At 43.9% G+C, this 20,147-nt stretch overlaps 1 protein-coding gene across 8 annotated transcripts in view; it reads left to right on the plus strand.

Moving 5' to 3' along the window:
• The window catches only part of FLNA (filamin A), a 1,106,834-nt gene that overhangs the window by 823,348 nt on the left and 263,339 nt on the right, over window positions 1–20,147 (plus strand). For all 8 annotated transcript variants that reach the window (XM_044080337.1, XM_044080332.1, XM_044080334.1 and 5 more), the window contains one exon: window positions 14,378–14,551. In XM_044080337.1, coding sequence (XP_043936272.1) covers window positions 14,378–14,551 — 174 coding nt within the window. The remainder of the gene's footprint in view (window positions 1–14,377; window positions 14,552–20,147) is intronic.

The following is a 20,147-nucleotide window of genomic DNA, read 5'->3' on the forward strand; positions in this document are numbered from 1 at the left end:
AAGTGCATATCTCAGGCAGCTGTATACTGTACTCTTCACTTGTTGGTATCTGCACTATGCCAGATCACACTGTGCCCCTCGGAAGATGGGTAATGTCAGCTGCAAAAACGAAGATGGCTCAGCAGTACGCTCTGTTATGAAGTCCGGGTTACTTTTGGCTGAGGACTTATTTGGGATTCTGTCCCAGCAAATGTGTTCCCTGCTTGGATGAGCCAGTACCCAGGTCTGCAGTCCTGGAGCAGTGCATCAGTTGTATTCTTCCACAGCAGGTTTATTGGGGTTTCACTTAATAGATATGTGGTGCCAGGCTTTGTGCAAGCATCGGTCCCATCCAATCCAGCTTAGCTTTTGGCCCTTGCTGTCTCAAATGAATCTTCATCTAGTGAACACTTGCACTATCTGACTCCTGCAAGCGTATGCACAATCCCTTGTTTTGTGGGAAGAATACCAATCTTTGGGGGGCCTTAGAGTTGAGACCTTGATGAAGTGGGCAGGGGACACTGCTCCCACTTTAGTGCCGTCACCATGATGCCCTCGTATGGGCCACTTGTCTTTATTTAGCTTGTACTGGCTTTCCTCCTTTCCCCTCTGCTCCAGCCTTGAAGTGAGGAGCTGTTGGACCTCACTGGTTTCTTATCACTTTAAAGCTGGATGTTCTTAGTGTTTCACTGTTGCAGTCATCACATTTGGGTTATCTGCCTGCAGGTAGCCCTCAGCCGGCCTGAATACCAGAGTCTTGGATTCCTGCGTCTGATGCTGTCTCTTCCATGATGTCAGGTTGTCTGGTATAAAACATGCAGCAGATGCCATTACGTCAGTCTTGCCGTGCGGTGCCTGAAGCAGAAGCAGTTTGCAAGTGCTGGTTGGCAAACTCCTGAAATTTTCAAGTTTCAGAACCGAAGTCTTCAAAAAAAAGCGAAGTACTCTGTTGGGGATCCTTTTTCTTGCTCTTAACCGATGTCTGTAAAAGTTAACCATTGTATTACCTGTAGAAAGCAAATACCTTAAAGATTTTCATTCGTACTGCATTCCTTGCCTAGGCCCAGACCATTTTGTCCCTCGCTGTCTGTTTTGTGCCTTGTTCACCCCCCCCGAACTATTCGTCCTATATTTGCAACAAATTATTTTGGTACTGTTTAACTATCCAGAAATGTCTTCGATAAACCATCCGACTACAGATATTCCAAAAAAAAGTAAGGATAAAAACAGACTGGATAGGTCCAAAACTGCCGACGACTCTTCTGTTAAGCTAGTTGCCAGTCCGTTGGTACTCAGTGAGGCACTTTTGCAGCCCCTGATACCTGCTACTTCAGATTCGCAGGCCTCTACTGAGACCCATTCGGAGTCCGGTATGCCACGAGGTGCTGCTTAGACTGTGGAACCTGCGGATGTCTCTACCTTGGCTGGGTCTGGAGCCGCTGTGCAGGCACCGGCTTCTGAGGGTGTGTTCAGGCCTACAGACTTGAATTTTAAACCGATGCCATCTTCATCCAGGCCTAAAACTCTACCCACACCTAGAAAACAGACTACCAAACCACATGCTCAGGCCCATATGCCTAAAAAAACGAATGCTTAGAATGGCTGAAGATCTTATGTTAATTAGGGGAAGCCAGCCTTCCCCCTCCAAGATACCTAGAACTGATTTTCCTTCTAATCCTTCTGATCAAGAATCTGGTATTTCTGTTCTGATTACTATGATTTGCCCCTTTCTACCTATGAGGATTCTGATGCAGAGGATTCCATTCCCTTTGCTTCCCCTCCAGAAGATTTCTCTTTTGGTGAAACCTTGCACACTCTTGGGGAGCATTTCCGCTGGGAAAGCCAGGATTACTCTTGACTCTAAAAAGAGGCTTAGGGAATTCTTACTCCATCAACATAGGCCTTTAGCTATTCCTCCTGTTCTGGACATTGTAGATGCTTTCTTGGAATCTAGCATTTCCCACGATACTTTACCTCCAGCTCCCAAAAAATCTGACTGGTATTTGAGTACTTGACTCTCAATTTCGTCTTCAAGAATCCTATTGTGGATCCAGAGACCATTTCCCAAGGACCAAAGGGCATTAAGGCTACTGCTCCCATAAACCCTACCCCTTTTGATAAAGATTTTAGGGCCTTGGACAGATGGGGTAAGAAGGTATATACTTCTGCTTTAGCCATTAGGCTTTTAAATTGCCAGTTTCATTTGTTAAAGTATCAGCAGCATATTATGGGGCTGCTTAAACAGAAAATGATTCCTGACTGTGCTGAACACAAAGAATTACAGGATTTAATGCATTCTGCAGAACAAGCTGGTAAACATACTTTGCAATGTGGTTTTGACTTTTCAGAAGTCTTGCAGGGCTGCTGTCACTGGGTCTGTACTTGTAAGGCATGCATGGCTTAAGGAGCAAAACTTGCCAGATCATGTTAAAGCTAAATTACTGGATGCTCCCTTAAACCAAGACCGCCTGTTTGGCAACAAAGCAGAAGTTTCCAAAGAGATGGAGGAAAAAGCTAAATCTTTGCAAACTGTTACAATTCCTACAAGTACAGCTTCCCAGATTTAGTAGGCATTGGCCTTCAAAGAATTGGTCCTTTCCAGCCTCTTCCAGGCCCCCTCAGTCCAAACCCAGGAACAGCAGACCACCTAGGTTAGTCGCAGGCTATGCACAGGCCTAAGTGGGGGGGTTTCCACTTCGAAAGCGGGGAGTAGTAAGAACCCCCCCCCAAACGGAAAAATGGCACAATGACAGACTTTTTTTAAGGAAAGCATGCTCTGCATGCAAAAAGCTAGGAACACATTACCCAGGACAAATGGGTTTTGAATATTGTTTCCCAAGGATACAAATTCCACTTCCACACCCTACCCAACCCCAAATAGTTGGCCAGACCTACCCCAAATCAGTGGGCAGAGGCTCAACAGGAGGTTCTCTCTCTTCTGAGTTGGGGCTGTTCTACCTGTCCCAGCAGAAGAAAGGGGACAAGATTTTTATTAGACTTTTCCTGGTACCCAGAAAAGACAGCTCCTGGCGTCCTAGCCTGGACCTCTTCTAAATACTTTTTTGGTGATCCCAAAAGTCAAGATGCTAACACTTCAGCTGCTTCCTGTGATGGGCAAAGATGCCTGGTTGGCATCCTTAGACTTAAAGGAAGCTTACCTGCACATTCCAATAATGGAATCCTGCAGGAAATACCTACGCTTCAGGGCAGCCTCCATGCACTTTCAGTTCTCTGCACTTCCCTTTGGCTTATCTACTGCACCCATGGTATTCACGAAGTGTCTAGCTCCAGCCATTGCATTTTGCAGGCAGAGAAATATTCAAATATACCCATACTTGGACGATTGTCTTCAGGCAGAAAGCCAGGAACTGCTATTAAAACATCTGGCATTTGTAAAGAAACTTCTAAACTCACTGGGGTACACCATAAACAAAGAAATCTCGCCTAGTATCCTGCCAACACATTATGCCTGGGAGCAAGCTTGAACACAACTTCCCAGATGGCTTTCCTCACTCCAGAGAAGCAAGTTTATTTAAAAACTTACTTCAAACTGGCCACAAAGACCCAGCTATCTGCAAGGAAAATTCTGCAAGCTGTGGGGTTCATGGCCTCTTGCATTCCACTAATTCCATATGCAAGACTGCATATGAGGAAACTGCAATGGTATCTTTAAAAAAAAAAAAAAAAAAAAAATGGTGTCAACATTCTCAGGGCCTGGAGTCTGATTCCTATCATTCCTTGGAGGCCTGCTACCACAACAAAGGGCTCCTCTACCCCCTGCCACCCAAACCCTAACACTCCTCAGACTATGCATGGGGGGCTCACTTGGCAGGGCAGTGCTTTCAAGGCAAATGGAACCCAAGACAGATGCACCTGCATATTAAACAAAAAAAATGGTAGCTGTACAAAATTCCCTTCAAGGACTGCATTCTTCCAGGACAATTACTGGTAAAGACAGACAGCACCACAGTTATGTGGTACATAAACAGGCAGGGGGGAATCCACTCGTACCCTCTGCAGACTAGCCATGGCTCTGTGAAACACAGCCTTGAGCTACCATGTGCACCTACAAGCTCAAATCCTGCCAGGCAAGCTAAATTCACTGGCAGACTACCTAAGCAGAAATCTCATGGACCCACACGAATGGAAACTGGACCCAAACGAATGGAAACTGGAACCAGAAACATTCAACCTCTTGAACAAAAATGGGGGACCCCAGAGATTGGCTTGCCTCTCCTCAAAACTACCAAATGGACAAATTCTGCACAAGGAATTCCCACGGTCAAGCTTTGGAAAGTGGATGCCCTGTCCTTTACATGGGAAAGCCTCTCGGTTTATGCCTTTCTCCACCTCTCCTCTTGAAGGTTTTGCTAAAGATCAAACGGGACAAACCAAGGACTATACTGATTGCACTAGACTGGCCACACCAATACTGGTACCCCCTCTTGCGCAGTATGACGCTGCTGGAACCATGGCACCTGCCTCAGACCCCTTCCCTGCTGTCCCAGCAGGCGGGTCAGATTCTGCATCCTCATCTTCAAACCCTAAACCTTGTAGCCTGGCTAATTCCTTGAGCTCTCCAATAGCATCCCTCAGTAAGCAGGTGTTGGGATGTCATTCTGGAGGCAAGGAGGCCTAGTACTAGAAAATCCTATTCTGAAAAGGAAAAGATACTGTTCCTGGAGCCAGACCTGGGTGTATGGGCGCAACACTGCCCAGCTTACCTCATATTCTTCAGTACGCAACAGAAATGCTCCACAAGGGCCTATCCTCCTTGTCTATTAAAATTCATGCTTCTGCCATTTCAGCACATTATAATACTGAACCACTCCTCTTCTCACCTCCTGCTTATGCAATTCCTCGGGCCCCCCCCCCCCCCCCCCGAGAGCCCCTACTCCAGCCTGGGACCTTAACTCTGTATTGGAAAAGCTCACTCTCCCTCCTTTTGAGCCAGCTGCAACTGCAGAGTTGAAATTCCTTTCTTGGAAAACCGCCTTCCTTCTATTTAAGTGATTTATCTTGTGATAGGTGTGTTTGTAATTTTATGTATTTAAGCTGTGTATTTGAAATGTGATTTCATATGGTCTGAAGTGCTCATGAGAGCATGAAGGCGCTTACCGTTCATTAAATTAGTTGTATCACATCCGCCTTGGTGTATTCTGTGGATTTATTGGAACTTTTAGCCTTCCTTCTAGCCATCACTTCAGCAAGAAGTCTGAATTACAGGCCCTCATGGCAGTGGAGCCCTTCATCTTCCATTTAGACAGGGTTTCCCTCAGGACCAATCCTTTATGCCCAAGATGGCATCTAGTGTGGCCCTTAATCGGTTAATTCATTTACCTACCTTTTTTCCCAAATCCACAAAACAAAGGAGAATGAATACTGCACTCTTTGGACGTGCACAGACAACTTGAATTTTATTTGGACAGGACTAAGCCTCTCAAAATCTGAACAGCTGCTGGTTGGCTTTGCTGCAAGGGTAGAGGGGAAGACCATTTCTAAGTGGATAGGCCATTGCATTCTTTTCTGCTATAAGCACCATGGAAAACTTACCCCACAGGGGATAAGGTCACATTCCACCAGGGCTGCATCTACCTCTACAAGAGGTGTCCCTACCAGGGACATCCTAGAAGCTGCTACCTGGAGCTCTGTACATATCTTCACCAGGCATTACCACATGCCTATTTTTTTCTAAATCCAGAGCTGGTTTTGCCACTGCAGTCGTGCAGGGCTTATTAGCTGGCCCTAATGCTCTCTAACTTCCTCCTCCCTTCCTTAGCATTGGGAATCAACCTAAATGTGATGACCAGCAGTGAAACACTAACGCAGTACAGTTGTGTACACTTACCATAAATGTAGATGTTAGTGTATTCACTGTTGCAGTCCTGGTTACCTTCCCTCCAGCCCCTTGACTTTTCTTGGCTCTACCTTTCCTTCTTGTTTGGGGTATTTAAGCTTTGTGGTGCATTTGCTTTTTGTTGTATGGGTACCATAACATATTGCTTCCCCTTGTGGGGGCACCTGACGTCTGGGGCAAGAAACTGACGTAGTGGCGTCAGCTGCATGTTTTATACCCCTGATGACTTGACATTATAGAAGAGACTGCATCCGATGCAGGAATCCAAGACTCTGGTATTCAGGCCGGCTGAGGGCTACCTGCAGGCAGATAACCCAAATGTGATGACTGCAACAGTGAATGCTCTAGCATCTGCATTTTATGGCAAGTGTACACAGACACCTTTCTTTACTGCTATGGCCCTTATGAGAGATGCTGTCTAGGTATGATTTAACTTCTCCAGGGACCCTTGGTTTTGTAGTGCGTGCAATCCTTAATTAGTCCCATGAACCCCATTTTTTTCAGTTCTGGCGATTGATGCGGTCCTCCCTTGTCAGTTAGCACAGGTTTTAAATGGATTCAAATGTGTATGCAGTTTTCCATGACCCTAGTAATCTCAGAGTTGATGCATCTTTAATTGCCTCTTCTAATTGGTACTTTTATACTTGCTCATTGCACTCTCTAGTGCTCTGAAGCTGTAGCAAGAAAGGTGGATTGCTCAGTCTTTTGAGGTTCCAGGTGTGCATCCCATCTGTCCTAAGTTTTAACTTGGTAGAATAGATACTGGAAACACTGGAGGATTTCTTTCACACCTTGTCTGTGGATCTTAAGAGGAGACTCTTGAGCACCTCTTAACTAGTATTGGAGATGCTGTGACTACAGCAAGCTTGTGTGCACCTGTCCAGAGTGGTAGTGGCTTAAGATTTGTCCTTTAAGGACTGGATCAGCTTGACAATTTTCTACTACAAATTTTAGGGAGAAACTGCTTTTGCAGAGCACTGTAATTTGGTCTCAAATGTGACCCCCTAATCTTCCAAGATGCTTTGGGTAAGAACAAAGCGATTTGTTTTGTAACAGTTTCCTGGAGAACACTTTGGATTTGATTACCAGCTTCCTTGCTGCAGCCTCTTTCTTGACCTTTGTCAGTTCTCTAATTTCTGATCCATACTTGCCATATAACATTTGCTCTGTCTGAGCACTTGCGCGGTTTCACTTTTGAGATGGGCTGTCCTGTCACCAGAGTGAATTTTGTTTGGTTCTTGACTTTGGTCTCCTGTCTTCAGAATGGTTTCCTGAGTCCCTTGTCTCACTGTTTTTCAAGGGAACTGAATAGGGGATTAGTCATTGAAATGATTGTGTGCACTTGTGTTGAGTGGTTACAAGTAACTTCTATGGAAAAATTGCAGAATCCTTTGGATTCACGTTTGCTTTCATTCCAAATTTTTCCTAATCTTTTGGTTGGACTTCTAATGCCTTGCTTGGGGTGCATCTTCAGAGGTGCTTTAATATTCTGCCACACAGCAGGCAGGAAGGGGTAAAAGGATGGAGGTGGTTTCCCACTTTGTGTCTGGATACTGTACGCTTTCTTCCTCTTTGCTCCCCTCCCTCTTTCTGTTGCAGTGTTGTGCTTTGGTTGTGCTGTCAGTTCCATGGCTGTACAGGAAACTTAAATCATAGGGGGCCAATACAATATTTGTCAGATTACACTTCAAGGTCATGCCCAGGTCTTGGTTCTCCTGATCCACTTAATTGCAAGCAAACCCTTTTTTGGGGGAATGCTGTTGCTAGGAAACTTTCCACTTGGGCATCTAAGTAGAAGCTTCCATTTTGGTGCTGCCTCATTTTATCAGTTACAACGTTCAAAAACAGTAACATGTGGATCACTGGTCTTCCTATCAACAAGGATTCAAAGTTGGCATTTCCTAGTGGAACTAAGATTGATGCCCAGGTCTGCTTGGGTAGCTGCTTTTAGAAGTGCTTCTTTTGATCTAGTCTGTCATTTGAAGGTAAGCTTTCCACTCTGGGGGGGACTGACTGCATGCTCACCTGGCTTTCCTTTCTGCCTTTGAGCCTATAGATTTTGGAGTTTTCCATTACGTGCTGCAGGGCCATGGGTGTGAGGAACTCTCCCTGCCTTATTCCTACTTAAACTGATGGGTTCACAGACAATTATCCTGATTTCTTTGGTCCTAGATGTGTTGCCTGTGTCCATGATGTATGCTTCAGTTTAGTGGCTCGTCTCCCTTGCGTAAGGTAGGGGGAGGTATGCTGCTACCATTTAATGGATTGACTGCTCTCCCAGCACTGTGTAGTGGCCCATTAGCCAGTGACTAATTTGGTTCTATTCCATGAACAGCTTCAATGCTTGCTTTAGAATGTCTTGACTTTGGTAATGGTAACCATTTTGACCTGGATTGCAGCTTTCCTTAGCTGTTGGATCCTCTATTCTGGGGGCAATTGGCTTCTCTTAGCTAGACTCCTCAGGGGGGTTTTGTGTTCTGTTTTGGTAGTGGTCCTGCAATTTTAACTATGCTGACTTTGCTGCTTGGATTTGACTTTTTCTAATTACTACTGTTTAATCTGTGGGAGGAATCTGTGGGAGGACAGTTGTCCTATGCACAGACTGATCTTCGTGTTTCACTGTTGCAGTCATTACATTTGGGTTATCTGCTTGCAGTAGCCCTCAGTCGGCCTGATTACCAAAGTCTTGGGTCCTGCGTCAGTTGCTGTCCCTTATTCCATGACGTCAGGAGTATAAAACATGCAGCTAACGCCATTACATCCGTCTTTCTTGCCATGCGGTGCCCGTGCAGAAGCAGTTAGCAAGTGCTGGTCGGCAACTCCTAAAGATAAGTACCCTGTTGGAGAAACTTTTTCTTGCTCCTTACCGAAATTGCATTACTTGTGGAGAGCAAATACCTCAAAGATTTTCATTTGTACTGTATTCCTTGCCTAGGCACTGACCATAACGTTCCTTGCTGTCAGTGCACTGTAAGCACAAAACAATCTTGTCTGTATATTTTTGCTTCCAAATATTTCAGTTCTCTGTTTAATTATCCAGAAATGTCGTCTGTTAGCCATCCGACTAGCAGGATTCCAAAAAAACGCAAAGATTAAAGACAGGCCACTGAGGTCCAAAGCTGCCAACTACGCTTCTAAGCCAGTCGCCAGTTCGCCTGTACTCTGGTGCTTTCGCAGCCCCTGATACCCGCTACTTGTGACTCGCAGGCCTTTGCTGAGACCCATATGCCTCTAGATGCTTCAACTGTGGAACCTGCAGATGTGTCCACCTTGGATGAGTCCAGAGCTGCTGTGCAGGCACCGGCTTCTGAGGGTGTATTCAGGCCTACGGACTTGCATATTAAACCAACACCTCCTTCATTTAGGCCAAAATCTCGAACCATGCCTAAGAAACCAACGCCCAGGCCCCCTGCTCAGGCCTCTGTGCCTAAAAAAAACAAATAAGAATGACTGAACTTATAACTCTAATCAGGGGAAGCCAACCTCCCCTTCCAAGAGACCTAGGACTGAAGTTGTTTATGAATCTTCTGAACAGGATTCTGATTTTTCTGATCTGGATTTGCCCTTCTCTACTTATGAAGATTCTGATGCAGACTACTCTATTCCCTCTGCTTCTCCAGAGGATTTTTCTTTTGGTGAAACCTTGCATATACTCTAAGGGAGCATTTCCACTGGGAAAGCCAGGATTTTTCTGATTCAAGAGGCTTGGGGATTTCTTACTCATGCCTCAGCATAGGCCTTTAACTATACCTCCTGTACTAGACATTGATGCCTTTTCAGAATCTAGTTTGGCCCCTGATTCTTCACCTCCTGCTCCCAGAAAACCTGACCGATATTACAGGGTTCCTTATTCTCACAAGTTCCTTTTTAAAAATCCTATTGCGGATCCAGAAACTATTTTACAGGGACCCAAAGGCATTAAGTCTTCTCTACTGCTAAAAATCCTATCCCCCTCTGATAGACTCCAGGGTGCTGGATAGATGTAAGGTTTACACTTCTGCAGCCTTGGCCGTTAGGGCTGTAAACTGCCAGTTTCATATGTTAAAGTATCAACAACATGTTGGATTGCTTAAACAGAAAATAATTCATGACTGCGCTGAAAATAAAGAATTACAGGATTTAATGCATTCTGCTGCAGGTTGGAAAACCTACTTTGCAATGTGAATTTGATTCATTAGAGGCCTCTTGCAGGGCTGCTGTTTCTTGGTCTGTGTTCAGAAGGCATGCTTTGCTTAAGGAGCAATCTTTGCCTGATCATGTTAAAGCTAAATTGTTGGATGCTCACTTAAATCAGGACCGCCTGTTTGGCAAGGCTGAGGAAGTTGTTAAAAAGATGGAAGATAAAGCTAAATCTATGCAGACTGTTAAAGATTTCTTACAAGTTCAGCCTCCTAGATTTAGTACACACTGGCCCTCTAAAAATTGGTCCTTTCCAGCCCCCTCCAGGTCTTACGCCAAACCCAGACAGCATAAACCCCAGGTTTCAGTTCAAAGGGACACACAAGACTAGGCAGTGGGGAGGTTTCCGCACCCAAACCTGAGAGCAGCAAGACTGCCCCCATGGAAAACAGTCTCAATGACTTGACTTTAAAACTTCCAAGCACTTCCCAACTGAATGCTCCTTTAGGCAAAAAGATTGGTCTGCAGGCCAAAAACTGGGAACTCATTACCCAGGACAAATGGGTTTTAAATAGTGTCCCAAGGATACAGATTTCATTTCCACACGTTACCAACGCCAAGCATGTGGCCAGATCTACCCCTAAATCAGTGGGCCGAGGCCCAAAATCAGACACTGTTAAACATGGGGGCTATTCAATTGGTACCAGAAGAGGAAAAGAGAAGGTTTCTATTAGAGACTTTTCCTGGTACCCAGAAAAGGCAACACATGGTGTCCTATCCTGGACCTTTCTATTCTAAACACCTTTCTGGTGATTCCAAATTCAAAATGCTGGCTCTTCAGCTGCTTCCTGTGCTAGGCAAGGATGCATGGTTGGCAACACTAGACTTAAAAGAAGCCTACCTGCACATCCCTATCAGGGAGTCTTGTAGAAGATACCTACGCTTCAAAGCAGGCTACAGGCACAATCAGTTCTCTGCACTGCCCTTTGGCTCATCCACTGCGCCCAGGGTATTCACAAAGTGCCTAGCTCCAGCCATTGCATTTTGCAAGCAAAGAAATATTCAGATGTACCCATATCTGGATGATTGTCTAATTCAGGCAGAAAGCAAGGACATTCTTTTCAATCATCTGGCCTTTGCTCAAAGGGTACTGACTTGTCTAGGGTTCACTATAAATGAAAAGAAATCCCACCTGGTACCCTGTCAACAAATTCTATTCATGAGAGCAAGCTTGAATACAACTTCCCAGATGGCTTTCCTCACACCAGAGAAACATACATTTGACAACTTACTTCAAACAAGTGGCCACAAAAACCCAGCCTATCTGCAAGGCAAATACTGCAAGCCTTGGGGTTCATGGCCTCCTGTAGTCTTCTAATTCCATATGCAAGGCTGAATATGAGGAAACTACAGTGGTATCTCAAAAGCCTATGGTGTCAAAAGCCTATAGTGTCAACATTCACAGGATCTAGAAGCAAGGATTCCTGTCGTACCTTGCCTACGCCTAGAGTTCCTTTGGTGGGCAGAGACCTGCCACCAAAACAGGGGACTACCATTCACCTTACCCCCTGCAGCACAAATCTTAACAGACACATCAGACTATGCATGGGGGGCTCACCTGGCAGGAAAGTGCATTCAGGACAAATGGAACCCAAGTCACGTGCACATAAATCAAAAGGAAATGTTAGCTGTACAGAATGCTCGTGACAGCCTTCAAGGACCACATTCTTCCAGGGCAACTAATGGTAAAGATGCCAACACCACTGTCATGTGGTACACAAGCAGGTGGGTACACATTCTTACCCCTTCTGCAGACTAGCCATGGCATTGTGGAACACAGCCTTGAGCTACCAAGTGAATCTGCAAGCTCAATTCCTGCCAGGAAAACTAAATACACTGGCAGACTAAGCAGAAACCTCATGGACCCACATGAGTGGAAACTGGAAGCAAGGATTTTCAATATGTTGCAAGCAAATGGGGGGTCCCAGATATAGACTTTGCCTCCCCCCAGAACCATCAGCTTGACAAATTTTGCACAAGGATTCCCCACAAGCTAGCTTGGAAAGTGGATGTTGTATCCTTCAGCTTGAAAAACCTAATCAGTTTATGCCTTTCCTCCTCTGCCTCTGCTCTCCAAGGTGCTACTAAAGATCAGAGACAAGCCAAGGACAGTTTTAATTGTACCAGACTGGCCTTGCCAACACTGGTACCCACTCTTGCGCCGTCACGCTTGGCTCCATGGCACCTGCCTCAGACTCCATCCCTGTTGTCTCAGCAGGAGAACCAGTTTCTGCACCCTCAGCTTCAAACCCTGAACCTAGCAGCCTGGCTAATTTACCTGATCTCTCCTTTACCATCCCTCAGTAAATCACTGATGGATATCATTTTAGAGGCAAGGAGGCCTAGTACTAGAAAATCTTCTGCTGCAAAATGGAAAAGATTCTGTGCTTGGAACCAATTTCAAGGAATGAACACAGCAGTGCCCAATTTACCTCTGATTCTATAATACTTGAACTGAGACGCTTCATAAGGGCTTGCTTTTTCCTCCAAAATTCATGCTTCAGCCATTTCAGCTCATTATAGCACAGAGCCTCCCCTCTTCTCTCACACACTACTCAAGCAGCTCTTCAGAGGGGCCAAAAAGTTAAGGCCACCCAGGAGAGCTCTAGCCTGGGATCTTTGTCTTGGAGAAACTCGCTCTTCCTCCTTTCGAGCCAGCTGCTACTGCAGATTTAAAATTTCTTTCCTGGAAAACAGCTTTCCTTTTGGCCATCACTTCTGCAAGAAGGGTATCTGAATTACAGGCCCTTATGGCAGTGGAACATTTCCACATCTTTCATGTGGACAGGGTGTCCCTCAGAACCAATCCCTCCATGCCCAAGGTGGTATCCAATGTGGCTCTTAATCAGTCCATTTGCCTACCTTCTTTCCTAACCCATAGAACAAAGGGGAACGGATACTGCACTCTTTAGATGTGCACAGACAGCTTAGATTCCATGTGGACAGGACTAAACCTCAAAGGAAATCTGAACTGGTGGTATTTGCTGCAGGGACAGAGGGGAAAGCTATTTCAAAACGAACCATTTCAAAATGGATAGGCCACTGCATTCATTTCACCTATCCCACAGGGCATCGGACCCCATTCAACAAGGACGGCATCTATCTCTACAGCCTTTCTTAGGGGCGTCCCTACTAGGGACATCCTAGAAGCTGCTACCTGGAGTTCTGTACATACTTTCACCAAGCATTATAATTTGTCAATTTTCTCTAAATCCAGGGCTGGTTTTGCCACTGCAGTCTTGCAGGGCCTTATAGCTGGTCCTAATGCTATCTAATTGCCTCCTCCTTTCCTTAACTTTGGGAATCTACCCAAATGTAATGACTGCAACAGTGAAACACTAACATAGAACAGTTGTGTACACTTACCATAAATGTAGATCTTCGTGTATTCATTATTGCAGTCCTGGTTACCCTCCCTCCAGCCCCCTTGTCTTCCTTTGGCTATACCTCTACTCTCACTTACTATGCTCTAAAAACTGTGTTTTGTTGGAGGTATATCCTTGTATTTTTATATTTAATTGCTTCCCATTAGGGGGGCACCTGACATCTGGGGCAAGAAACTGATGTAATGGCATCTGCTGCAAGTTTCATACCCCTGATGACCTGACATGGAAGAAGGAACAGCAGCCTATGTAGGACCCAAGACTTTTGTTAATCAGGCCAACTGAGGGCTACTGCAAGCAGGTAACCCAAATGTAATGACTGCAACAATGAATACAGTCTAACATCGGCTTTTATGGTAAGTGTACACAACTGTACTTGGTGTGTTTAGTACCTTTTGTCCCCTTGTGGTTAACGGTCTACTTTTGTTGAACTTCACTGCATGTTTGACTATTGTCAAGTTTGTTGGTATGGAAGATGGGCTTCATTGTTGCTTAGGGAGGTGCCCTGGTGGGCATAGGGTGTATGGAAGATGGGCTTCATTGTTGCTTAGGGAGGTGCCCTGGTGGGCATAGGGTGTAAGAAATGGATGCTTGCTTACTCTTAGGGTTGATCTTGGGTGTGGGAATTTCAGAGAAAATGCCAAATTCACATAGGTGGATAGGATGAGTTCAACTATAGGATTATAAATCAGCTAATGTGATAGCCTATGATCTACCCTTCCCTATATAGTACTTCAGATGGGACTAAAACACCCCCCCCCCTCCCCATTTACTTTGAGTAAATGCTAAGTGGTGGACAGATTGCAATGAATGGAGCAATGCAGAAATTGTGGCACTGTATGGAAGCACACAAAGCTAAAGGGTGTTTTTTTAATTTTGGCTGGTATCCTTAATTTCCCATTTAGATTTATTGTAATTTCAAATGTTATGTAAAAGTATGGTGCAAGATTTCTCATCATTGGTAACTTTTGTGTTGTAGGTGGCTTGTCTCTAGCCATTGAGGGTCCCTCAAAAGCTGAAATAAGCTGCACAGATAATCAAGATGGTACTTGTACGGTGTCTTATCTACCTGTTCTTCCTGGTGATTACAACATATTGGTGAAGTACAACAACAAACACATCCCTGGGAGCCCATTTACTGCAAAGATTACAGGTAATGTAATTTGAATTTCATTTCAGTTGTGCAAGATGGTGCCGTCCAAGCAGACATTTTTAGGTTAGACTGTCTTCTATTCTCAGGGGTTTTCATTTTCTTTTACCACTTCCTGTCCTATAAATAGCCTTTGAGTTAGGGGGCTTCACTGCTGCAGTAATTGCAATCACATTTGGTGTTTCCTGCCTTTTGAAGCCTGAGGCCAGCCTGAATACCAGAGACGTGTTCAGTCTCCCATGCCTGGTGGGTTTTTCCCAATTATCAGGATGTTTTTGGTATAAAGGGTTGTCAGCCATTGCAATTTCTTTTCCTTGTTCTTGGTGTTTGAGTCTGAAGTACCAGTATCAAGAAGTACATTTGTCTGAAACCAGACATTGAGCAATAAAGCTACATAAAGTGGATATAAACGTGTACATACCTCTGTTAACAATGCTAGGTTTTTGTTATAAAGAGACCACAGCAAATCATTTCAAAACTTTTCCCATCTTTTAATGTGACCTGTAACCTATGCAATTCAATTGAAAAACAAATCTGTTGGGAGGGGGGATATAAATGTACAATAAGCTGGTTGCTCAAGTGTGCCCACCCTTAAACTAATGCTTTGAAGCACCTTTTTAATAGCCTGTGTGTACCCAAGACTGCTGTAATCAGAGGCTCTGATTAACCCCAAATAAAGTTCAGCTGTTGTAGGATTGGTCTGACATTTACTCAGTTGCCTGCTACAGCAAATGCAATGGTTTGCAGAGAGCTTACAAAGCACCTTTCAGCAAATTTCCACAGCATTGGATATACCATGGAACACAAGACTGTCATCAAAAAGTGGAGAAAATATAGGACAACAGTGACATTGCAAAGAACTGGATGTCCCTCCAAAATTGATGAAAAGATTAGACTAAAACTGGTCAAGGAGGCTGCCAAGAGACCTACAGCAACACTGAAGGAGCTGCAGGAATTTCTGGCAAGTACTGCGACAGTTTCCTGTATTCTCAGTATGTCTGGGCTATGGGGTAGGGTTGCAAGATGGAAGTCTTTTCTTACACACAAAAACATCCAGGCCTGGCTAAAATTTGTAAAACTATTCGTAGTCTGTCAAAAGTATGTGGGAAAATGTGTTGTGGTTTGAGACAAAGGTTTAACTTTTTGGCCACAATTCCAAAACGTACATTTTGGTGCAAAAATGCTTCGAATCACCAAAAGAACACCCATCTGCACAGTGAAGCATGGTGGTGGCAGTATCATGCTTTGGGGCTGCTTTTCAGCTGGAACTGGGGCTTTAGTCAAGGTGGAGGGGAAGTATGAATAGTTCCACATACCAGTCACTTTTGGCCCAAAATCTTCAGGCATTTGCTAGATAGCTGAAGATGAAGAGGAATTTCACCTTTCAACACAATGACCCCAAGCATATATCCAAATCAACAAAAGAATGGCTTCACCAGAAGAAAATTAGTTTTGGAATGGCCCAGCCAGAACCAAGACCTAAATCCAATAAAAATCTGTGGGGTGACCTGAAGAGGGCTGTGCACAAGAGATGCCCTCGCAAGCTGACAGATTTGGAGCGCTTTTGCAAGGAAGGGTGGGCAAATATTGCCAAGTCAAGATGTGCCATGCTGAGATTCCTACCCAAGATGACAATGCTGTAATTAAATCAAAAGGTGCTTATAGGTTCATAGGTAGGTACTAGGCTATCGGCCCTAGGGCCCATACAAGCCTAGCCAAAAAATGTACCCTGGCTTTCGCCACCCAAGAAAATTTTCCTGTGCCCCTGTCGAGCAGAGCCACAGAAGTGATCCCCGGGGTGAATTTCCCATTTCCCATCCAATCAAGATTTTTCTTGAATGCTAACGAGGAGCTCTGACATAGGTAGTCTGTTCCAGATTATGGGAAGTCTCTGGGAAGGAATCTTATCCCTCCAGCATGTTCTGTTTATTGTGATGACAAGGTTTAGGTCCCTAGAGCGTGTAGCTCGGAGGGATTGGGATTTCTTTAAGTGGAGCATGTCCAACGGCTCTGGGTTTGACACAGCTTTGTATGTTAGGCAGAGATCGCCCATGAGTAGGCGATATGCAATGGAGTAAAGCTGTAGTTTTTTTAGACTGTCTGCATAGGGCATCTGTTTGAGGCCAGTAATCCTCTTTGTGAGGTATTTGTGGTCTTTCCAGTTGTTGTAGATGTCTTGTGAGGTACATAACAAAAGGGGCGTTGTACTCTATAATAGGTCTGAGTAGAGGGGAACAATTACCTCCTTTTTTTTTTTTTTTTTTTTTTTTTTTTTTTTTTTTTGTTCTGAATGAGAATCCTTTTGTGATGAGATGAGCCACGTAGAAGGATTTCCTGACCACTGTGGTGATGTGATTATCAGAGGAGAGACTACTGTCCTGTGTCCCAAGGTCTCATCACATTTTTGGCATTAAGTAGACTACCAGCTATGTGGTAGTTCATGGGTACAGAGATTTTACCAAAGGGGATGACAATACACTTTTTGGCATTGAGCTTCAGGCCATTGCTTTGACACCAGGTATCTGTCTCAGTGAGGCCCTTTTGTAGTTTTTCCACATCGTTAGGAGTTTTGATTATGGCTGCTAGTTTGCAGTCATCTGCAAACTTTGTTAGCCAAAGACCTTCTGTGTTGGCCTGCACTTCAGAGAAGTAGATACCAAATAGGAGAGGACCCAGGACTGAACCCTGTGGTACTCCTTGTCACTGGTCTGATGTCTGATTTGGAATCCGCTACTTTCACAGTGTGGGTTCTGACCGTGAGCCAGTTGGCAACCCATCTTGTGACGCAGGGATTTGTGCCTAGTTTAGTGAGCTTATCTATAATTCCAGAGTGGGGGATGGTGTCTAAAGCCTTGGCGCGATCTAGATAAGCTGTGTGAACCATTTTACCCACCTCTATGGCTTTGGTGACTGCTTCAAAGAAGTCAATCAGGTTTAGGAGACATGATCTGCCTTTTACAAATCCAAACTGGGTAGGGTCCAGAGTCATGATGATACGTTCCATGGCCTTGCAGACCAGGCTAGTCAGGCTTATGGGGCGGTAGTTCCCGGGGTCAGTCATGGCTCCCCCTTTGTGGAGTGGGATAACTGTTGCGGTGCGCCATTTAGTGGGTACAAAGCCTGAGGTGAGGCTATGATTGAACATGGTACTTGGGTAGGGTGCCAGTTCATTCTGTAGTGCGTGTAAAACGCAGCCTGGGATGTGCTTCAAAGTATTTAAGGGTGTGCACACTTGCAACCAACTTATTGTACATTTTTTTTATTTTTATATTTTTCCCCAACATTTGTTTTTTCAATTGAATTGTACAGGTTATAGGTAACATTAAAGGTGGGAAAAGTTTTGAAACTATTTATTGTGGTCTCTTGGCATTTTAACAGGTGTGTACACTTTTTATATTCACTGTACCTGTTGGGTAATAATTTTAACCAATCCAAAGTCAAGGTGTGAAAAGCAAATACCCCAATGGGACTTCACTGTTCTACATGGGTCCAGTGCATGACCTGCATATCTATCCCTAGTACACTAATTCTTGAACCATTCAACTTGAGGCAGAGTTGCTTTTAAATGCTCTTAGAGCAGCATAGAATCTGGTGGCTTATCCCCACTTTGGTCTCTGCCCAGTCCATTGGTTGAGCTCCCATGTGGGGGGGGGGATGCTGAAAAGAAAAGTTTGAGAGCAGTGTGATTAATCTTGAGGGCCACCGGAAATCGATGCAGAGACTGTCAAGAGGTATGGCACACTTGTAGCACCCTTCATGACCATGCTGTAGCCTCTGAGATGCCTTTAGAGGCTACAATGTCATCAGCGCAGTTTACATGCACTTGGGCTGAGCCCCCCAATGCATTGGATAAGTCTGATGCTGGGAGAGCACTGGCTTCCAGCACATGTATCCTGGTGATCAGGGAGGAGGATTGAGGAAATCCCGAGACTGGGTTCAGGTAGTGGCTGCCCACCTATGGCCTGAGCCTGTTTTGGCTTCACCCTAAATGTGAGGGTGCCAAGTCTATAGTTGGCTTGCCCAGGCCTTGGCCAGTTTGATTTAGATGCGTCACACCCAGGCCTTGCTTGCAGACTTTGGTTAGGATCTCTATCAAGGTCTAGGCCCTGAATGGTATCCTGCTAAAGGTAAACTCTTGCCAAAAGGAAAAGGTACCCCTTCCCTTAAAGGTCTTTGGATTCTTTTAGTTGATGGCCAGTTTGGCAGAGTCATAAGCTAACCGAGTTAGATACTCTTGCCTCAGCCTCTCCACCTGAGAAACTCTTGGAGACTGGCTCATGAAATGAGCCCTTCAGTTGAGAAGCTCAGGAATATCCACCGTGCAAGAAGAGGGGATTTCTCAGTTTTCTTGAGCACAGTATTCCTCTTGGAGGTTGTAGATGCATTCCTTTAACCTGGCCTTCTGCTTGCTAGGAAACTTGCATGGGGTTTGATTCTCTTAGACACCTGTACAAAAGTCCATTGGGGGATCCAGAGGTGGTCTCAAAGGGCAGCACTTGAGAATCCCTTGCCAAATAAAAGCAAAACTCTATACATTACCAGACCATGAGAACTTTAAACTGCCAGTATTGTATGGTTTAAGACCAGTAGTCTGTCTTAGATCAGATAAAGAAAGGTACTCCAGAAATCTTCTGGATGTTGGCAACACCAGCTCCAAGGCTGCCAAGTGTATGCTCAAATATGGCTTTGATACTTTGGAAACACCAGGCAGGGCAGCCATTTCAGGGTCAGTTGTTTAAATGTGCTTGGCTAAGAGAACAGTCCATGCTTGACCATGTTGAAGCAGAAATCCTTGATATCCACAAAAGGTATACAAAACAACAAATCCAGTAAAAAGTAAAAAAGCACTCAGGCTGCTGAATGATTCTTCCTTTATTAAAAATACTCCAAACATTAAGGTCTTTTGTCTCTCCTAGGTGAGACTTCATCAGAGTGTATAATCAATGAGACTAAACCAATTTAAATACTAGTCATTTCATTGGCGGTTCATTAATTTTAAAACAGGGAAAAAAAAATCCCGGGGGGGGGTTTTTTTCCCAAGGAAAAAAAACCCCCCCCCCCCGGGGGGGGTTTTTTTCCCCCCCCCCCAGTTTGAAAAGTTTTTCCCCCCCCCTTTTCCAAAGGTTTTTCCCCAAAAAACCCCCCTTTTCCCCAAAAAAAAACCCCCCAAAAAAATTTTAAATTTTGGATTTTTTAATTTTTTTTTAAAAATTTTTTTTAAAAAATTTTAAAAATTTTTTTTCCAACCCTTAAAAAAAAAAAAAAATTTTTTTTTAAAATTTTAAAAGGAAAAATTTTTAAAATTTTTTAAAAAGGTTAAAAATTTTTTTTTTTTTGGGAAAAAAATTAAAAATTTTTTTCCTTTTTTAAAAAAAAAAAAATTGGGGGGTTTTTTAAAAAAAAAGAAAAATTTTTAAAAAAGGTTTTTTAATTAAAAAAAAAAAAAAGGGAAAAATTTTTTTTTAATTTTTAATAAAAAAAATAATTTTTTTTTTTTTAAAAATTTTTAAAAATTTAAAAAATTTATGTTTAAAAATTTTGGTTTTTAAAAAAAGGGGGTTTTTGGGTTTTTTTTAAAAAAAATTATTAAAAAAAATTT

This window comes from Protopterus annectens, chromosome 8.part0, assembly GCF_019279795.1.
Source record: "Protopterus annectens isolate FY-2018-M chromosome 8.part0, PAN1.0, whole genome shotgun sequence".
NCBI classification, from domain to species: Eukaryota; Metazoa; Chordata; order Ceratodontiformes; family Protopteridae; genus Protopterus; species Protopterus annectens.